At 52.4% G+C, this 15,264-nt stretch overlaps 1 protein-coding gene across 1 annotated transcript in view; it reads right to left on the bottom strand.

Moving 5' to 3' along the window:
• The window catches only part of LOC311445813 (fer-1-like protein 4), a gene marked incomplete at its 5' end in the record, with an annotated part of 37,932 nt that extends 24,178 nt beyond the window's left edge, over positions 1-13,754 (bottom strand). Inside the window, 19 exons of the mRNA XM_084538317.1 lie at positions 60-160; positions 717-837; positions 1,575-1,773; positions 2,261-2,369; positions 3,062-3,426; positions 3,645-3,831; positions 4,471-4,654; positions 4,860-5,019; positions 5,295-5,379; positions 6,546-6,608; positions 6,765-6,896; positions 7,936-7,996; positions 8,277-8,444; positions 8,545-8,586; positions 9,214-9,305; positions 10,986-11,085; positions 12,176-12,264; positions 13,510-13,565; positions 13,676-13,754. Coding sequence (XP_084394443.1) covers positions 60-160; positions 717-837; positions 1,575-1,773; positions 2,261-2,369; positions 3,062-3,426; positions 3,645-3,831; positions 4,471-4,654; positions 4,860-5,019; positions 5,295-5,379; positions 6,546-6,608; positions 6,765-6,896; positions 7,936-7,996; positions 8,277-8,444; positions 8,545-8,586; positions 9,214-9,305; positions 10,986-11,085; positions 12,176-12,264; positions 13,510-13,565; positions 13,676-13,754 — 2,393 coding nt within the window. The remainder of the gene's footprint in view (positions 1-59; positions 161-716; positions 838-1,574; positions 1,774-2,260; positions 2,370-3,061; positions 3,427-3,644; positions 3,832-4,470; positions 4,655-4,859; positions 5,020-5,294; positions 5,380-6,545; positions 6,609-6,764; positions 6,897-7,935; positions 7,997-8,276; positions 8,445-8,544; positions 8,587-9,213; positions 9,306-10,985; positions 11,086-12,175; positions 12,265-13,509; positions 13,566-13,675) is intronic.
• Positions 13,755-15,264: the final 1,510 nt, after the last annotated feature.

The raw sequence follows: 15,264 nt of genomic DNA, 5'->3' as shown, positions 1-15,264 counted from the left end.
GGACAGAATATAACCTCCTAACCCAAAGTCAAAAATCAGAAAATCAGGGACATGAGAACCTGCACCCAGCTGCAAATTCCTCCAGCACTTCTCGGAGCCTCTCTTCTGCTTTAGCCTTTGGCCTTCTCATGAGCTTCTCCACATCATCTAGCCCCTGTTCCTGTGGGGAGAGTATAACATTTAGGGACCTTGCACCTGGCCGTGGGGTCAGAGAAAAGCATGGCAAGGATGTGTTTGCCCCAAATGTGCCGTTCTGCAGAGCTGGGACAGAGCTAGCATGGCAGGTCAGCGCTGCACTGCCAGAGACTCTGGGACTTAAGGATAACCTGAATACTGTTTGTAACAACACTATGTGCTTCAGTCTTGAGCAGTCACCAAAACACACAACTGTGAGCTTTGCTTTCAGATTTCTAAGCCTGAGCAGGAAAGACAAAGCTGAGAGCCCATTTACAGCAGCATCTCCCCAGTGCAGGACTGGCAGCAGAGCAGCTCTCTGTCATTGTCTGGCACTGCCGCTTTCCAGGAGACACTGCCAGGCTGGGGCAGGTGGGATGGAGCCCCACAAGAGACACGGACTCACATGGCAGGGGGTTGGGGTGGGGGAGGTGGGGGCAAAGTTTGAGGTAAATATCTTGAAGAGCAGCTGTGCATGATGTGAGTAAAACGACCATGAGACAGGAAGCCCTGTGCCCCAACAGCCTCCCCACACATGCTACCAGGCGTTCTGCCATCTTGACAATCCAGTTGGAAATGCAGAGTCTCCAGGTGTGATCCTCCCAGTAGCTCCACACGTACACGCAGGGTTTCTCATGTGTCATGGGCAGGCAGCTGTATGACCTAGGGGCAGCACAGGAGATTATGGCTGCTGTTTGCAGAAAGCACACATGCCATGTCACATGGCAGCACTTGCACAAGGAGCAGCATCTGGACTCTGTCTTCCTCACAGAGAACCAGCTGTTTTGGGCTCTGTACCATGGACATAGATTCAAACTGCTAGACAAGCCCTTTGGCATCCCAAACCAATGCAAGGGGTTTCTAGCAGATGGTGCATCATGTGCCCAGATGAACGAGGCTGATGGCAGTGTGGGATGCTGCTGAGATTCCCTGCTGCTATGAGATTGAGTAGGAGCAGGCACAGGGCTCACAACACAAATACCAAGACCTTGCCAGGCCCATGGGATGAGACAGGCAGCATTCCCAGAGTAGACATCTCATTAGAAGAGCTTGTGTGTGTCTTGCAGCATAGGAGAGCATGTGCCAGAGCACTCCTCTCCTTCCTCCATGCTGGAATCAAGCCTTTGTGCTGCTGTTTATCAGCCAGAAAACAGACTGCTGTTATTGATGGGTTACAGTTCCCTGTGGCCCTGTCCTTGGCCATCTGTGGACATCATGCAGACACCATGGGGCCTGTAGAGCTAATGGGCAACAACAGCCAGCTAGGATATGGCAAGCTGCAGGGTTGCAAAGCAGAGAAACACTTGCACAGTACTCACATTGCTGAGTACTAATAGCATCTGGAATAACAAAACTGGGAAGTTCAGGACCAAGGCAAGGGAGAGAGAAAGAAGACTCACCTGTCATACTCCATGGTCTCTGGTTTCTGGCTCTTTGTCACTGATTTGTTCAACGGGGCCAAAACTGGGCCTAGGACTTCAACATCCGTCTCACTGTCAGAACCAAGGTCCAGCAAAGGCTGCTTTTCTTCTCTCCCTTCTCCCTTCTCCCCTTTTTTATGTACTTTGGTCACAACCTCTTCAACTTTGCCATAGTTTCCTTGAATATAGGCATTAAAGAGCAAACAGGTAAGTGGGATCAGTATTAAACAACGAGTTAACCAGCTTGCAAAATCAGTGCAATCACATTCCCAAGAGAAGCACATGGGTGTGCACTGTTTTCAGAATCAGCACTTCAGTACCATCCAACCATCAAAGTATCACATGGACAACAAGGAGGTCTGAGATGGAGCGGGGAAATCACAAGGAAGTTCTTGTGTATGCCTGCAAGTTCCACCAGCTCCACCAAGTACACATACACATACTGCAAACCACCAGTCTCACAGGAGAGCATCCAGACTTTTAAACTAATTAAAGCACTGTGAACGCTGCCTGGCCTCATACACCATCCTTCTTGAGCTCCTGTTTTGGAGACACAAATTATGTGATGACTGGCACTGCAGGACCACAGTGCTGACCTGGGCTGGCTCAGGGAGGTTCCCACCGTTCTCATAGTTTCCTGACTTGGGACCCTGGGGAATACATACCTATAGAGATCTCAAAGCTGACAGGCTTGGAGCCAAGTGAGGAGTCCATCATCGTGGCTTCAAAGAAGGCAGCAAAGAGGAGGAATTCCTCTTTCTTCCCCAACGCATTCTGAGCAAGGAGAGAGAAATCAGCCCAAGCCTTGCGTAATAGAACTCTGCCTCAGCAGAGATTTTGGAGAGCAGCAGGGCATGGCTGATGCCTGCCAGCGCTCCTGAGGGCCTTGCCAGGGCACCAAGGACACCACCAGGACACTGCTGAGGTCAGTGCCACTGGGCTGCCAGGCATAGGGCAAGCTTGTCTGGACATCCCAAGGGTGTATTATGGAGCTGTGGCTCTGGCAGATGCTCAGCCATCAGCTTGTGTAATGCTACTGAAGATGTTTGTAGGCTAAGGGATGGCTTCTGTACCCATACAGCCACTGCTTATCCACCTTTTAGAGACCAAGTGGAGACAGAGCCAGCTAGCAGCTCCTTGACTCTGGAAAGAAGCATGTCCTCTAAGGTGGCTATGCCCTGGGAATAGCACCCACATGAGGGTCTATCCTGGCATAGGAAAGACTGATGCATGCATGTGATGCATGCAGGGGTGCTCCAGCCTCACCGAGGGAGGCAGTTTTGGGGCTGCAGGTGGAGCCTTGGCCCTTGCAGAGGCTCAGAGAGCCCTTGATGGCATAGCAGTGGGCAGGTTGGGTTTGCTCTGGCACTGTCACACCAGCCAGCATCCCCACTGCCTTTTCCCCATTAGCCTACACATGCATCAGGTTGGCATGGGTCAGGTCATGCCAACTCAGCAGGACTCACCACAGGGAGTGGATGAAGCTCCTCCACCTCCACAATGACCTCCCCAGGTTGCTCAGCCTCCTGAGAGCCACCAGCCTCCTCCTCTCCCTGCAGCTGGCTCAGCTCTTTGGCTTTCTCCTTGGATTTTTTACTTTTCTTCTTCAGCCTCGGTTTGCTTAGGGCACTCTTCATCTTGTCCACAAGCTTCCTCTCTGCCACACTGGGGCTGCTGAAAATCTCCACTGTGATGGCCATGAGGATGCGCCCACGGTAGAAGATTCCCTCACCCACACCCTCATTCAGGTCCTTGTGGATGTCTCGCAGAGCTGAATTTTGGGGGGAGCCATACAGGTTCACCCACGCTGGGCCAAACGTGGGGTTAAAGCCTGCAGTGACAGGGCCAAGGTCTAATTACACTACAAGGTGCTGCTGCAGAGACCTTTCCCTCAAGCAAACAGCCCAGGACACACAATGTGAGCGTGTTCTGCCCAGACACACTCCTGCTTTCCACCTCCAGAAAACCACCGTGACCTGAGCAGTGGGTGTCCAGCACAGGCCTGCCCACGCCACCCTGCCCCAGGGGAGCAGCCATGCCAGGCCTCACCATTCCTGCCAGGGTCTGAGATCTGTTGCAGGTCAATGTAGTGCGTGGCTATGGCTACATCACCAACATTGGCATCATCCAGCACCCGGACTTTTATCTTCTTGGCAAGAGGTGGGAACATCTCGATGAAGCTGATCTGCTCATTCCACTCAGGCTCAGTGGTGTTGCTCTCCACTGATGTCTCCCCCTGGGAAGGATAAAGTGTGAAAGCCACGCAGTACCAACCAGACCAGCAGCCAGAGCAAGGGATGCCTCAGGGCCCATCTGCAAATGGCATGCCCCCTGCCATGCCTACAGGTGGTACTTGGCAGGATCTGGAGATGGCCAGGTCCCTGCCCCTTCCCCCAGGTCCCAGCTATTGCTCTCTGCTCTTCATCAGGGGGAGCTGTCCCAAGGTGCTGGCCAAGCGCTGCACAGCCAAGGGAAACACTGACCACAAACAAGCAACACCACCAGACACAGAGATGTCATAGGGTCCCGTGGGAGAGCCACTAGGCTAACCAGGGACTGAGTGAGGGCAGCTGGCTGGCCTAGCAATTTATCTTCTTAATGGGACAGAAACCTCAGCTATTGGTGCAAGAAAATGGCAATTAGCTAAGTAAACTCTCCCAAGGGTGCCAAGCTGAGTTCAGCCCCCTGTGGAGCACTTCTGCTCTGGGATTTATTTGACCTTCTCCCCGTGTTTAGGCTTGGGCTATTCCAGCCTGTCTCCAGTGGGATTGCCACGTCACAGCGTCACTACCAGCAGCAGCAGCCCAGCATGGGCTGACACAGACAAGGGAGGATCAGCCCGGCCCCACACAGATCCCCCAGTAGACAGACTCACCTGCTGCCCACAGAATGAGACCTGCACATATGGGTCAATAAACACTTTTTTCTCCCCTATGATCTTGGAGAAACCACCCATGATGCCTGCACTCATGCTGGGCAGGCCCTCAGCACGATACAGCTTGATACAGACCCTGGCCCAGGGTCTCTCTGCAGGGACTCTCTTAGGCAGCAGAAGGTTCCTGAAACACAAATTCATGTTCCAGCTCTTGCATGGTGCCCAGGAAATGTGATGCTAGGAAATGACCTGGCTGGCAGGATGTTTGGATCCTGCCCCACCAAAGGTCTTCCCCCATCAGAAGAGGGATTAAAGGGGCAACAAAACGTGGCATGAAGAGAGACATGACTGTTTTCTTCCGGGGTCATGCAAGACCCTGCTGCACCCACCTTTCAATATCCTCAACATGGCTGCTGGAGGAGGTGGGAAGGGAGCCCACAATGTCCCCACGTGCAGTGACAGAGATGTTGCACTTCACAAAGCCTTTCACACCTGCCCGAGTGTCTGTGGGGTCACTGATAACAGCCCATTTCTGGAAAAAACTGTGGTCTGAGAGAGGAGGGAAGGGATTCATTATAAAAAAAGCCTTGGTTGCCATTTCACATCCAATGATGTCTGCACAAACATTGCCCCAACCCTCCCTCTGAAGGTGCAGGAGATCTCACAAGCCTACAGAAAGGCTGGAGGAGAAGTGAGTGCTGGTCCTTATGCGAACACAGTGATTTAAAGACAGGACCCTCACCAGGCCCAGAAGAGCCTGAAGGAAATCTCAGCTTCAAATGAAGTTGGGGCAAGAAGCAGGTACACTGTGCAGTCAGTCATACCTGGTTGGCTGTACACTGTTACAATGTCCATCTTGAATGTTCCTATGCATGTTGCCAGAAATGGTATGTTCTTTGAGTGAAAAACCTGCAGACAGCAGAAATACAAGAGATGCGGGCAGCAGGGCAACACATCCAGACATCCCCAAGGAGGATGGGATGCTAGGAGATGCCTGTTCCAACACACAGCTCAGGTAGCAGCTGCAAGCTCCTCATGCACATTTATCCCCATCTAAGTTAGCCCTGGGCCAAACCCATTCCTGACCAAACCATTCCTGCAAAGTCTACCAGCCCGCAGCCCACAGCCAAACCTGGGCCAAGGCAAATTCATGACTTGCAACCAAGTTGGCTTCTTCTGCCAGCCCCAGATAAGATAAACACCTACAAAGAACAAAGGGCAGACCTGCTTTCCTGCAGGGAATCCCTGTGTCCACACCAGACCAGCTTCTCTTACAAAACCCAAGCCATGCTCAATGCTTGCTGAGCCCACACAGGCAGAAAGGATGTGCAGACTTTTGGAGGGAAAACACCAGAGATCAGATGGCAAAGAAGGTACTGGCTGGGTTTAGCTACCTTGAGAAAAGCCCCATAGTGCTTTGGATGAGGGGATTTTTAAGACCCCTGTCTGCCTGGCTGGGCTCTCCTACAAGCAGAAAGCACTGCTGAGCTCCCTTGTGCTCACCCTACATTGGCCTCCACACCAATGTGAGGCCAATCCACATCTGAAGGGATGAGACTTCTGAGCAAGGGACAGTAGGACCCTAAAACCAGTGGGGCAGCAAGGCAACAGCAGAGAAACTACACCAGAGGCTCCACTGCAGTCACTGGAGGCAGAAAAAACCTGGAAGTGGGGAGGTGAGAAGACAGCACTGCCCAGCACTGGCTCAGAGCGGGGCCAGGGATGGATCTCTGCCCCACTGTGACCATGGGAAGGTCCTTTGGTCTCCCTGTGTCACAGTTCATAGAATCATATACCAGCTTGAGTTGGAAAATACCTTAAAGATTATCCAGTTCAAGCCACCTGCCATGGGGAGGGATGCCACCCACTAGATCGGGTTGCCCAGAGCCTTGTCCAGCCTGGTCTTGAACACCTCCAGGGATGGAGCATCCACAGATTCTCTGGGCAGATGACTCTGCCTGCTATACCTGGCTGGTAGTATTAGCCTTGTTTTGCCCATCACTCCCAGCATTCACACACACAAGCAGCAGACTGTACCAGTTACAAATGAAGCACCATGAGAAAGACATACTTACTGAAATCTCTATGAGTCTGTGAAATAAAACTTCCCTTGGCTCATGGAATTCAAACAAAAAGTACTAAAAGAGAAGAGAAAGACAGCTGAGCCATGGGCTCCCAACAGAACCCCAAAAATGCCTTTTCCTGAGAGCAGCCGCACCCAGAGCACCTCAGGCATGGATGGCCTTGGCCACTTGGGACACAATGATGATGAAGCCTTTCTCCATAACACATACCTCATTGTAGAAAGGGCAATTTGTAGACTTCTGTGTCACTGTGTGCCTCTTTTCCTCTCCAACCTTGACTACCACAAAGGGGTTAATGTTCACCCCTACCAGCTTCTGTGCTTCAATGATATTAATCCCAACCTGAGGAAATGTGGGAGAAAACCATCACATCAACACTCTGCTTCTCTCTGGCTCCATTCTGAGCTTGTTCCAACAATACCAGTATGCAAACATGTAGGGCCCTCAGAACAGGCAAGAACACAGCTGCTGAAATCTTCTCTGGCCGGCAACAAATCAAACTGGTATTTGAGACATTTCTTCATTTCAGACAGGCAAGGAAATTAAGCCCACATCTTTGACATGTGTCTGGAACTGTCTGGAACATGGCTGTCTCATTTGCTGTTGACTGGTTACAGGTCTAAAATGTGGGAGAAATGTTCTCACAGTATAAGCAATTAGCTAGTCATTAGATTGAAGAGTAATAGCTTCAAGGAAAGGAAGGTAGGAAATTCCACCCCCACAAAAGCTTTCTGCTAGATGGATAAGACCAAGCCCTGAAAAACAGGAGACCAGGATGCAAGTCCATGTTTACTCAGAACCAGGATAGGATATCCAGCCTATGACCTGGCCCTGAAATCTGAAGGGCAAAAGTTGTGACTGAACCCCACTTCCAAACAGTGGTTTCAAATCAACCTGTTGTAGAGCACTGTCCAGAGTCAGACTCCTGGGGTGTCTGGAAAAAGCCCCTGCAGCAGACATCCACCCCCAGCCATATCCCACAGGCATCCATGAGGGCCTGTGGAAGGTCCTGGGGAGGTTGGCAGGCACCAGCCAGGCCCAGGAGCTCTCCAAAGCTCTGCTCAGGCTGTGTTTTGCCACAATACTCTGGGTGTTAGGGTGATTCCTTTCTCCTGTTTACCCACCCCATGTGACTCAAAAAGAAATTCTGTCCTGGACCGGCTGGTTTTGGAGCTAGTGCTTGTGGATGCTGGATGCAGACATTCAGGGAATCTTAGACCTTGCCCAGGGAAGTCACACAAAGCAAGAAGGTCTCTTCATGCTAGAGGCCCTGCTAGAGTATACAGCAACTGGAGAAGCTCAGGCCCACAGGAAGGCAGTGAGGGACCTGCTGCGGGGGCCAAGTGGCAACTGCAGGGACACACACCCAATGTTTCAGTACCTGGAAGCTCTGTGGGGTTGGGGTGGCAAACAGGTCCCGTGTGGAGCAAAGTCTGGAACGGCTGCACAGAAAAACAACCTGGGTGAGCTTGTCCCTTCAACTGCATGGACCTAAGTTAGACCCCACCAAGGGAAGCAACTTGAAAACCCAGCAAGTAACAGCCCCTCAACCCAAGAATGAGCAAATCCAAAGCAGATTGGGATCTGTTTGGGAACACTGAAATTTTCTGATATTTTATGGAAGCAAAATGCCACGAGATGCAGGATTGCCCCCAGCAGTCACCCCAGGAGCTGGCACCTCCCACTCCACAGCCCATGCAGGAAGAGCACAACCACAGATACCTCTTCACAGGGCTGAAGACAATGCCCGAGACCTCCATGTCAGATACATCATAAAAGTCTTCTTCCTCCTCTTCTTCCTCCTCCTCAGTCTCCAGTCCCTTTGCTAGCTTCCTGCCCAGCGCAGCTGCCTTTCTGTCCATCTCACTTGCTCTTGGCCCCTTGGCTGCCCTGAAATCCCCCACCACATCACCATCAGTGTTGATGAGTGGGTTGTGGACTCTCCTCCATGCGGGAGGGTGAGTGGATAACCTCAAGCACAGATACTTACTCTGGCTCCTCAAATCCAGGATTGTGGATGATTAACTCTGAACTGTAAGGAAAAAAAAAAAAAAAAAGATATTTTACTGAAAAAAAAGAACTCTTAACCAATGCACTTAGGAAACAGTGACAAAACCATGCTCCTGCTTGTCTCTTGACCACCACACCTTAACACAAGCATTCTCCAAATTGATGTTTTTCCTCTTCCCACCCTACATGCCCTCTGCTTTGCCTCTAGACACTTCAGAAGTGATGCTCCCTGGACCTTGTCATCCTGCCTGCCCTGACACCTACTAGCTTTGGGTACCTTTGAGCTCCACCTGTGTGCAGGGTGCCTGGGGCTGCTATGGTGCAAAGCCATGCTCTCTGCAGCTTTGCAACCACAAAGTCTTGCTCCTATCAGCCAGGAAGGCTGCAGAAATGCCTGGGAGTCCAAAGGGGCTCTTGGGATGCAGTGGGTTATTCCAGTCAACCACAAGGTGTCTTCTTTGTGAATGCAAGATGTTTTATTTCCAAGAGCCCTGGTCACTTACTGCTAATGCAGAGCAGAAATGCATCAGCCTGGCTAGAGGTGGAGAGTCAGTGAGGCTGGATTGCATCTCAAAGAGCTCTCGGTTGCCCTTGGCAAAGGCAGCTGTAAACACCACCTGGAAATTTTCATCTCCCAGGATTTCAATACCTGTCTTTCATCTGATAGACAAAGTCCTCTTCAACCCAGGTCCCAGCTGAGCCATCTGGAGGTTGGTAGCGCAAATCCAACTCAATGTAGATCTAAAACCAGAAAATTAAATTGCCTGAGAGGTTGGCAGCCACACAACACCTGCAGAAATGCCAACAAAATCAGGAATAGATGTGTGGAAGGAAAAAACAAGTGAGATGCGGGTGGAAAGAAGGCAAAAGAGGAAGGTCACAACCCCTGAAAAGCCTCATTTCGTCAGGCTCTCCTTGCTTGTCTCCATCAGCAAGCTGGAGTTAACCAAACTCCATCCCCTACAGCTTTCCAAAGCCTGAATAAAATCTGGATCAAGTTTCCAAATCTACCTCTCAGTAGGCTGAAGTGGACATATGAGCTGGGTCCACAGCTCAGGCCCTGGAAAAGGGATGTCTCTGGGGAGAGAAATATAGCCCTGGGAAGCAAGAATACAACAGCTGGGAGAGGCAGCAGCAGAAGCTGGATGGAGGCAGAAGCTTGGGATAAGACTAGGTGATTAGCTGAGGCTCTGAAACCCCTTTAAAGCACCAGGAGTTAAAAAGGGGTACAAATAACTCAAGTTCCCATGGTTCCAGGGAAGAACAGGACTTGGAATAGTAGGATCTTGTTCACAGTTGGCAGAAGGAGCAGCAGTTGAAGCAGCCTCTTTCCTTCAGGGACTCATCTTTTCCCAGATGAGCTGAGGGTCTCCAGCTGCTCTGGTCCCACTTACATTTTTCTGCCCAGTCTGACCCAGGCAAAAACTAACCCATCAAAAATGAAAGCTCTTGGATTTTGGTTGGACTAGGTCATCATCTTGGGCACTGCTGTTAGCACAAGGGAAGAGGTAGCTGAGCAAAGGGTTGAGGCCACAGAGAAGCTCTGACCTTAGTGTAAATGCCCCAGCTCAGTCCCTCCAAAGCACCACCAGCTGTCAGCTGGTCAGCCTGGCCCCCTCTCCCTTTGCCAGCACAAACGTTTCCACAGTGAGTTGCAGCAGGCTAAAAATCATCCTGGAAACACCCAGCTTCCACCTGGGCTCGTGGTCACTGCACCATGTCACCACAGGGGTGACTCATAAGGCCCAAAGGAAGGACAAACAGAGGTGCAGCACTTCGCAGGGCTGCCAGCAGCACCAAGCTCTGTCTGCACCACCTCTCCTCCAGCCCTGCCCTGGCACAAAGCCCTGGCCATCCAGAGCTTGCTGAACTGTGCCTCACACTGTGTGGGCAGGGAACAGCTCGTTTTCTGCTTGTGTTCACTTTCTGCCAGCACAAAGGGCTAGTGAGCCCCGGCACCAGGGCGGGCGGGGAGCAGGAGCCATGGAGCAGAGGGGCAGGCCGGCATCAGACACTTCTGCTGCTACAGACCACCATTAAGACTTTATGTTTAACTCAAAAACTGCCTGGGCACAGTGCTGGAAGGAGATGAAATACCAAGTCCTGCACACACCCCTCAGTCCCATGGAGGTGTTGTTAAGTCTCCCACTCCCCATTTACCCACTCAGCAGGTCCTCAGGTCCCCCAGCCCACCCCAAGCACTTAAGGACCTTCACAGAGCCACTTCATGGGGGTGAAGTGGCTGCACCCCTGCACAGACAGGGCTCCAAGCAGCACCTTGTGCTCCTCATCAGCCCCAGATCCACCTGGAAAGCTCCAGAGGTTTCCTACAACACCTTTCTGAATGCTTATAGGCCTTTACACCTGCTCAGATGAGTGATGGAGCGGTGCCCATCCCCAGGCTGCCCACAAAGGACTTACGCTGGTGATGCTGTGGTTCCTGTCCACAAGGGCCTCCCGGAGGATCAGCCTCCCAGATGTCATCAGGTGCTGGAGGCTGAGGTCAAGGGTACCAAGAAGCCTGTAACAAAATCACAGGCTGCAGCAACATAATGCACAGCATCAGTGTTTTCATCCTGGGGGAGGAGAGCACCAGGGGTCCAGCAGCTGGACTGACCCTCATGCTCTGCAGCCAGCTGAGAAGCAGAGGCTTTACACACAGAAATACATCACCAGAAAATAAGCTCAGGACTGCAGGTATGTCCACAGCAAGTCAGGCCAAAATCCACACAGCCCAAAGGGACCTCTTGCTGGGGAAGGACCATCCCTGCTCGCTGCAAGTGGTGATAACGCGTGTGGAGTTCAGCAGCTTGTGTCACTGCTGTCTGGAGTCCACTCTTATTTTATCCTCTAGCTCCCTGTGGCAGCTGTGCCAGCAGCTGAGCTAAGCCCAGCATGAAACAGAGCTTCCCACTGCCTTCAAAGCCTTTGGAGTGCATCACAGCCCACCCAGAATGCAGATAGGAGCAATCAACCCCAGTCACCCCCAGGCCTCCCCCATGTCCCCTCTCACCTCCTCTTCTTCAAGATGCAGAGCCTGCCTCCTCTCTTCCCTGGAGGAAGAAGCCTCTCACCGGTACAGCAGCATAACAAGACTTTCCCTTCTGTTCTTCTATCCTCTTTCTACTTTTGAGCATCCCAGAGCACTGACCAAATGTTCTGAAACTGTAATCTCTGTCACCCACCATTACTCTGCCCATCAGCGTGGATAGATGATGCCAGTCCAGGTGTTTCCCATTGAACTTCTTTGCTCAGCACCATCAGGACTGAGTGACTTGTTACTGTTCATCAGTTTGTCCTAAAGCAGTCTCTATTGACATTTCAGTCGGAGACAATTCCTCTGATCTATCTCCGATAAGGAAAGCATCCAGTAAACAGTGGCACGAAGTTCAGCCACATTTTCTGCTCTGTTACAGCAAATAACATTCTTATTTGACTTTGTACACACAGCACTGCTGCTGCATCAGAACAACCAGCTTCATCCCTCTTCTATAAATTGTATCCTGTTTGTCTTCCTCCCGTCAATTCCAAAAAATCCTTTCTGATCTCATTTAAAGTCCAGTACACTTCTTCCCCCACCTCTGCTGGTCACCAACAACTACAGGACCTACCTGTTACTGAAAACCTTGCTGCAGTTGTAAACCTTGATGGAGAGCACCTCTCCCATGATGAGCTTCCCATAGTGAGGCCAGCGAAAGAGCTGCAAGCAAACAGTGCACAGTGAATCTCCTCAGCTCTCACTGCTTCTGCAGCACTGGGAGGTGCAGCGCAGATACTGGATAAAGTGGAGTTGTCAGTGACATGAATTTCCCCGCAGTATCGAAGATCATGGTGGAGCTAACAGGAGGGAGATGAAAACTGGGACCTGCCTCAAGCACCTGAGTCCCTGCAGGGCCAGAGCAGGCTCATGGCACTGGGAAGCTGTGAGCTGAGCTCTCTGGAAGGTAAGGGTCTTCTGCTCAGTTTTATATTAGAAAGATCAGTCCCTGCAGGCACCTGGAAGATGTGGCAAAGCCAGCCTTGGACAGGGCAAGGTCCAAAGAGGTGTTTTGTTACAGCCATTTATTGTTCTCTCCTCCTGAAAGTGAGGCTATCTAGCCACAGAAAGCTTCACGTGCTCCTTTTCTGCAGGACCTCCCCAAGCCTCCCAGCTCCTGCAGAGAGGAAGGCAGCTTCTGCCCACATCTGCAAAGCACTTTCCCCCACCCTACTGGAAGCAGTCGGGCCCAGAGCCATTTCCCCATCCCCTTGTTTTATATGCACCAACTTTCAGCTAAGGATGTCCCAAAACTTAGCTGCTCCCAGGGATGCCACACCATGTCCCTCCCTTTGCTGCCATCTGTCACTGCCTCCATTCTAAGCCTCCAGCACATGAGGGAGGTGGACAGGGGGTGACAGGCGGGCAGGGAGCCACCAAGCACAGGCACGCTGCAAAGATGCGTGAGGCTGTGATTCACCCCGCTCCCAAACTGGCCAACTGGAGGCTGGTGAGATGGACAGGTCCCTGCTGCCCTGAGTCCTGCTCCTACCCACCCTGTGGCTTGGTGCCGATTGGGCTCACTGATCTGAAAAATTGTTTTGAGGAGGGCTCATTTCTGCAAGAGCAGCCAGGCTTTCCAAAAGGCAGATTAGGTTAATGCCGTGCACATTACAGATTGCCCCAGTTGTTGGTGCCTCAGGCAACACAGAGACATCCAGATGGGACAGGAGATGAGAGACAGGACTCTCCTGCAAGTCCTGACAGCCAGGCATCACAGGCTCCAGCATGGGACAGTGAAGATGGGCACAGGGAGGAAGGCTTCCCATCCTACTCTGAGATGCACACCCCATCCTCACTCGCCTCCTGCCCCACAAGGCATTGACCAAGGGGCCACCCAGTCCTGGTCCCTGTCCCTACACCCCAGTGCCCACTGCCCTGGTCCTCACCAGTTGTCACAACACTCACCTCCCCGAACACGGCCTCCGAGCCACAGCGGATTTTCCTCGTCTTCTGCGTGAAGCCTTGGGAAAGAGATAGAAGGCTTGGGCTCTGCCACAACCAGCACGGCCCCGGCTCTCCCGCCAGGATGACAGCCCCCCGCCATGCCTCCCTCCCTGCCCACTGGGCCCACCTCGGAAGCTGAGCTGCACCTGCCGCTCGCCACGGCCTGGCAGGTGGGAGAGCCACCGGACACCGACACTGAGCGCCATGGAGCCGCCGGCCAGCAACGCTGCCCCGCTCCTCAGCCTGCTCCCACTCCTCAGCCTGCTCCACCCGCTGTGACTCAGCCCCGGCTCAACCAGCCGGTTCGGCCGTCCCCTCCCTGTCCCTGCTCACAAGGCTGGCACTCGGCAGGCAACGGCTCCCCGCTGTCTCAGAGCCAAGCAGAGGGGAGCATTTGGCCATGGGAGGCTTAGGGGCTTGCTTTGCAGTAGCCGGGCCTTGATGGTGTCATCCTTGCGCCCTGCAGCCGCACCAACAGCATGGGGAACACAGCCCAGGGAACCCCTGCAATGGGAGGCCATCTCAGCCACACCTCACAACAGGCACGGTGGCACAGCGGGGATAAGGGCTTCCTCCAAAGCTGGAGGACACCAGCCTCAGTGCACTGCTAGTGGCGGAGCAACATGGTGAGGATGGAGCTCAGATCTGCCCCTGGACAGGCGCCCAGGACCTCTGGAACTGGAGCCGCAGCCCCTCTTGTCCACCACCCCGATGGCTTCCATAGCACAGATCGCAGCTGCAGCAATCAGAACCCTCCACAGGAAACTGGGAGGCTGGGGAATGGGAGCCACCTGGGACAGGTCATGGCCCACCAACCCCTAGTGGCTGCAGTTCCTGCTGCGCTCCCGATTTTTGCCAGGCTCAGCTGCAGCTCACAGCTCACCTGTGCAAGAACTCATAAATTAGAGAAGCTGGAGCCCAGGCACAGGCCAGATCAAAGTAATCATGTTATCATGAGTTCAGCAGGATTTTGCAAATATTTCTTTCTCCTGAGGGTCTCCCACTCAGGACCCTGTGCCAAAACACCTGCCTGCATGCCTGCCATACAGGGCATGTTCCACCGGGTCAGAGCAGCTAATTCAGCTCCACAAACACCAAGTGACTGAATCATGCCTGGGCAATGCTTGGCTGCTCCAGAGCTAGCCCTGCAGCTACCTACTTTATCTTCACCTTATCCAACAGCTTACTCAAGAACCAGGAAAGAGGTGCTGGTGGCGGTAGAAATGAGACGTGGCAGACAAGGATACTGCTTCGCTGCATGGCAATGAAGCACAGCAGGTGGGTAGTGTCTGGCACCACATCTGGGAACCCAAATGAATGAACTATTCAGTCTAAGGCAGCAGCACAGAAAGCTGAATGCACTGACCCTTTAAGCCAGTTGTGGCTGGAGGGGTAGAGGGGATGTAATTCAGGTTGTTGAAGCAGGCATTCAGACCACCAAAGAGTGTTGCTGACAGACAAACCTGGTACTTGCTCAAAGGAGATCACAAGTCATCTTCTCCTCAGGGAGTTTTGTGTGGCTTCCTTACCCCTTAAGAGCCTGATCTGCACCAGGAGGAAGCTCTGTATGGGCAGCATGGCAAACTCTGACCTGAAGCGTCATGAGTATTATTGCCAGGTGTCCTAGAAGTAAGAGCTCCCTGAGGAGCTCCCACATAAATAGCTTTCCATTTATACAAAGCCCCAAGGCTAAAATACCTTTGGTAACAGGAAGTG

The sequence above is a fragment of the Aythya ferina genome (genome assembly GCF_964211825.1).
Source record: "Aythya ferina genome assembly, chromosome: 16".
NCBI lineage: Eukaryota > Metazoa > Chordata > Aves > Anseriformes > Anatidae > Aythya > Aythya ferina.
This window is presented reverse-complemented; position numbering and strand designations above follow the sequence as displayed.